General features: G+C 38.5%; 1 protein-coding gene across 1 annotated transcript in view; it reads right to left on the bottom strand.

Moving 5' to 3' along the window:
• Positions 1-2,437: 2,437 nt before the first annotated feature.
• The window catches only part of LOC137603913 (VPS10 domain-containing receptor SorCS1-like), a 43,548-nt gene continuing 39,985 nt past the window's right edge, over positions 2,438-6,000 (bottom strand). Inside the window, exon 27 of the mRNA XM_068327764.1 lies at positions 2,438-4,486. Coding sequence (XP_068183865.1) covers positions 4,428-4,486 — 59 coding nt within the window. The 3' untranslated portion in view covers positions 2,438-4,427. The remainder of the gene's footprint in view (positions 4,487-6,000) is intronic.

Here is a 6,000-nt window from a genome sequence, read left to right as displayed (position 1 = left end):
ACACAAAAGTATCACACTTGTTCAAAATCTTGGATCATAGCAACATGGCATATCAAATTACAGCAGCAATTTTCATTTGTTTATTTATAACGTAAGTGCCCACTTGAAAAGAAAAAAACAAAAATCTTGTTTTTCATGATATGTGTAGTGTTATATGTGAGAGTCCTGCTTTTGCCATGAGAAGAGAGCTGCTTTGAGCTCGGTGAGGTCCCGTTGTAGCCTGGCTTAGGGCCCCGTTCTGAAAGAAATGACACATACACATTTCAGACGTAACAGTTTGTTCACATCACGTGTGCTGTTGCTTGTGATACAGTGTAAATGCCTGTAACTCTAATTACCCTTTTTGTATTAGCATATCTACAACCCATAAATTATCTAGTAGTAACAGCATTTAATGATTAATATCCATAAATAACAACATCTGAATAAATGTTATTAGAATATGCACAAATCTGACTTAAGTTTTACCTTATTTTTTGCGTGATTGTACACTTTGTCCAGGTTAATGGCTTCGTCTGCGTCTTGCTTTGAACTTTCTCAAAAAGAAATAGATCTCACCCAGTTTCACAGCCTGTTCGTCTATTTGCATAAGCTCGGACAGTCATTCCATCTTAAAAGAACCTCATTTCTTTTTTGATTTGGCTTGGTGAGTTGATGTTTAGCTGTCCGTTCGTCTCCAGTCATTAACTAGTTAATACGTTTGCATCAAATTTTATTTGGTGCGCTACGTAAACTTTCTTGTGTGCTGAGAATATGCAAGTAGTGGGCAATTGTGCACGTGTGCAGCTTAGAGGGAACACTGTAGTTCTGTGTTTAAATCACTTCATTTGAATCAGGGCCTTTGCATACTTCTATTAACATGCTGTTAGAATGAACCAATTACCAGCAAGTCGCTCCAAATGAAGGTATGAATACAATCCAGACACACTGAGATGCTGACATTCCGGCTGAATTTGTCGACATTTTAGCAGTATGTACACAGCTGTGTATTGGGCCACGCTGCTGAGCCGCCTACTCAACTGACTGATAAGCAGAGGACTCACTAATTTGCACGCCAATGGCGTTAAAAATGGTAAAGAAGAAGAGGCCAGAAAAGCATGTAGAATTAGTTGTTGTGGATGGTGGATGTAGCACTCACACACACTCGGGCCATTTGGACTAATTGATCTCCTATGCTAGACTTTAAAACTACACTGCCATAAGCTTTTATTTTATTCCAGTGTAGGCATGCGAGGGCATCTCAGCCTCCCACTTGTTAAAAACAACAAGTTCAGCCTTTGCAAACTTCTTTTTCATTCTCAGATTAAGAAAAAAAAACGTGCAAATTAAAATCGCAAAAGAGACAATACGTTTGGACGATGGAACTGTTTGGCTGATTGGCTAATGCGACTCTTTACATGACAATCTTCATCACTTCCACAGCTATCAATGCCCCAAGAGTCTTATTCTTTCTCCTGCTCTCCATCTGAATTAACACCAAGGCCTTTGTCTAACTGCCCTGGGATGTCGGCTTGTACACAATCAAATTGAATAGTGACAATCACTAATGGATGATTCGCTGCAGCCAGACACAACTGTAATGTAGCACTCAATGAAAGGAAACATACTCATCAATTTCACACTGTGGCTAACACAATATTGCTGTAGGTTATTGTTGTGGGACATTTTTCATTCAAGGTGCCATCCAGTCTGGGAAATCTCCCTTGACTTTGTGTGTGTGTGTGTTCGTGTGTGTGTGTGTGTGTGTGTGTGTGTGTGTGTGTCCGGCATGCGTGCGTGCTTGTGTGTGTGTGTGTGTGTGTGTGTGTGTGTGTGTGTGTGTGTGTGTGTGTGTGTGTGTGTGTGTGCATGTCGATTTCCTGGAGAGGGATAATTAATTTGTTGCGCGGTGGGAGAGCGGAAGAAGCGGCCCATTAGAATGGCTCCAGGCTACTTGGTGCTTTTCATTGTCCTTCCGGTCTGCTCCACTGTATCAGGCAAATGGCTGCATTGAAAATTTGAGCATGCTAAGCAATGTCTGTTAGAAACAAAGGACAAAAAGCGACAAACTCAACCAAGTGAGGGAGCTTGTCAATGAATTCCTAGCTCTGTCAGCTGAAGTGGAAAATTTTGCCCTTCATGAGGTCTGTTGAGTAAATCGAAAAAGGTCAAACACAATTAACACATTTTAAAACTTCTAACAGATTGAAGGCAACAGAAATAAACAATGTATGCTTCTCCCCATGTCACTTCTTGCTTGTTCTAAATTTTTTTATGTCTTAAATGAATCTCCAGCTGTACTAGACACACCAATCTTTATATAAATGTGAAACATGTCTCTTTATGTTTTTGAGTGTGCCATTTTTGTCTTGAAGGGGAAGTGAGGGTGGAGGGGATATGTGATGACTTGTCTAAATTAGTAACAAACAGCCACAATGTATTTACTCTAGTGTTGCTGCTTTATTCGGCAACCATGGTTACTTCTGCAAGATCAAATGAAAAACATAGAAACAACTCACTGTATAATCACGCCACTTGTAATTAATGAGTTGTCTAGCCTCTGAGAAATGGAGAACACTGCAGTCCACGTTTCATTTTTTTCCCTAATTAAGATGTAATTTATGTATCTTGAAAGAGTAAAAAACCATCATGCAAATATGTTCACAACTGTATTCACAGGTTGATTATTGGGACTTAATAAAAAGACTTTAAATATATAACAAGCACAAAATAAAAATCTTCTGATGATCGCCGAGGAGATGTGATGTTCATCTGGTAATGAGCACAACTGTATTTATGCTTCAGGCTCAATCATGGGAATGGAGGAAAGGAGTACGGAGAAGCCTCTAGTCAATTTGTCTTACTGACATACGATGCTGACAACACTTAAAATGGAAAGTTTGATAAAGAAGAACTTCAGTACTTATCCCAAAGAGACAGCAGCTGACCAAAGCTCTGTGCGTAGGCTGAGCCTTGTTGACAGGAGATACGTCTCCTCTATCTCTGTCCCTCACAGCAAAGGAGATGAACAAATCTACAGCCTTTTGTCCGCTGAGTCCTCTGGGGCAAACCGAGAACGAACTGCCGGCTCCTCTGCAGTGCTTGAAGCTCCATGTAGAGATGCTGGTGTCGTTATGGTAGATAAACAGTCCAGAATAAATAAAAGGTGTTTTAGCACAACTGAAAACGAGAACATATTTCCATTCAAACCTTGTGTAGTTTGAGTGTTGTTATGTTTCCTGTAAAAAGGCACTGCAGCCTTCACAGTGAGATTAGCTCAAGGAAAAAAACAAAATAAAACATGAGGAATATTCTGCCACTGTGTCTCAAAACACACTTCTATTGACTAAATCTAGAAGGAAAATGAATGGTTGATGAATCTTCAGCTATAAGGTAATTAATTTAAATACAGATGTGGCACTGTAGTGCTTCTCAGTGAACTACAATGGGGTTTGTTGCTTTATCATAGCTTCTTTTTCAACACAAAAATCATTCAAAAATTGTACACCCAAGTCACTTTAGATACTAGAATATACAAAATAATGCTCCAGGCAACACATAAATAAGAAGTACAATTTGACAGTTGGTCTATTTGTTCTAACATTTGAAAGGGAAAAAAAAACATTAAATATATGTTTGATGCTGCAACTATACAGAATACGTCATCTGTTTTAAAGTCATTTGAAAAAACAATGTTATCTTAGCATTAATTCCAAGGTCATTAAATGTATTTGAGTTTTCTGGAAAAAAACAAAAGAGTTGCTCAGATTCTCACCTACTGTGTATATCTATGGAAAATATCCTCTTTAGTTTTCTGTTCTTATTTTGGTTATGACATATATAGCATTTTGAGCATCAGGCTTGATGGAATAAACAGATCTGGGACTAGAAGCCCTCCTTCATCTTCTGGATACTGCAAGCTTTCATTTGATGAGAATCTGCTGATGAGATTTACTGATTGTGCAGGGCTTAATGACTCTGCTTCCCTAACTCTTACTCATATAAGCTGTTTCCACACAGTTAAACAAAGCAAAGTTCACAAACACGAGCCCAGATAACTTTAAAATTGGTGCACATTTGGAGATATATTTATATATAACTTCTGTTCCATCGTTTAATATCTTCCTCTTTTAAGCAGACGCAGCCGTAACCAGCTGAGACAAATAGCTTTTGCTTCTCCAGTATGGATGAACATTATTTACATAAAAAGATCAATGTCCTTGCAAAAATACAAGTATTTTCAGTCAAAAAGTGTCCCTTTTCAAGAAGCGAGTAGAAATCTGTACAATCTCCTCAAGTGGGATTAGGCAGCACAGTGTGAACTGGTCCATCCATGCATGGGTAGCAAAACACTCGAGACCATTCATTGTGACCATGGTTTCATAGCTTGCTGGAAGTAACTGCCAAAGAAGATGTATTGCTTTGGAGTCGGTCACAGACTCTCAACATTAAAACACATGGGGCGCTTCATCAGAGAGCTTGATGTCTGTGTGAGATGGCAGGTACCCTGGCGAGGAAAAAAAAAAAACAGTAAGAGACAGAGGATGAATTTTATGTCACTATTTGCATACGGTTGTATTTTTGCAGGCAAACACATTTATCTTGGATTGGTTGATTGTTTATCTACAGCTAGAAGTAAATCAACTGAAACTTCACAGAGCTTTCCTGATGAAAATGCTTTCACCGCTTCACTTTCCTAATGTGCTAATTATTTTATTGGGTAAAATAATTCACAGAGACATTCTCACCACTTTAGCTTGCATCTGATTGTGCATCACTTACCTGAAAATGATGTCCTGCCTTGCCATGCCAAACTCAGTTTAGCAAGTGCATAAACACACAGCGCATGTTAATGAGAGTATCTTGGTGACTCGTATGATAATGCAGGGTCAGGTAGCTTTAGCGCTTAACGGTAGGTGAAAATGTTATATCTCTTCCCCCTCAGCAAGTTTCACCTCACTCCTACTTGACAACACAATTTAGTGCCAGAACTTCTGCGGTTACTTTCTTCACTGGGCTCTGAGGTCATTTTACACATTTTACAAAAAGTTTGCCGCTCATCATTTTGATATCCAATTACGCACATTGTTTTAGTTTTATGCATCCATCTGTGCAATTTCTGCCAGAACTCAAGTTCAAAATACACAAATTACATTTCTACCCAGTTGCTGGAAATGAATATAGAAATAGTCTTCTGATTAAGGGAAGGGTCGCATGAGCTTTCCATAAAATCTAAACACCAAGGTTCAACCCACCACAAAAAAGTGATATCACAATATAGTGTTAAAAAACAAAAAAAAACAAACAAAAAAAACGGAAGACCAGGGGTGAATGGTTCATGATATCAAGGCTTAAGTTTGTTGTCTGATAAAGTGACAGAGCAAAACAAGTTGATGGGAATTTTTCTAATTGGTTACAATTTGTGTAAATCCTGCTATAAATCATAATCACTTTTTTTTTTAAAAGGAAAACGTAACTAGTAGCATTATATGTACCACCCTATAGTTCCAAATAACATGATCTGGAGCTAAACATCAATGGCAGAGCTAAGAAATGAACGAAGCAGACATCTAAACCTAATACAAGGCGTCTCTTCTCATCTCCCAGGCACTCTCCAATTAACTGACAGCCTTAAATGTTACCCAACTCCACTGCACTAATTAATGACAGTAATCGTGACATTTCTAAACATGCTACATTACTGCTTCTGCAAAGTCACCTGAAAAAGGTTCATAAGTTCCAAGAGCTCATGGAGAAGAAACACAATGTTGATTTCATCAGGTCTTAGCTTCAGCTTTAGTGATGGAACTGTGTGTGTCTTCACACCTCTACCCTTCACTTGTCCCTGTGAACAGGTTTTATTCAAATGACGTCCTCGTTGAGGAAAAAAACAGTTGACAGTGTGTGTAGCAGATTATCCAAAGTAATAGGGAAACTGTTCCAGAAGAGAGATGATGGTGTTGAATTTCCTACATGTTGCTTTTTATAGCTGTTGGCAATAAAAATTCAATTGCAGAAATC

This window comes from Antennarius striatus, chromosome 11 (genome assembly GCF_040054535.1).
Source record: "Antennarius striatus isolate MH-2024 chromosome 11, ASM4005453v1, whole genome shotgun sequence".
Classification (NCBI taxonomy): domain Eukaryota; kingdom Metazoa; phylum Chordata; class Actinopteri; order Lophiiformes; family Antennariidae; genus Antennarius; species Antennarius striatus.
Note: the sequence above shows the minus strand (reverse complement) of the source record. Positions and strands in the feature narration are given on the sequence as shown.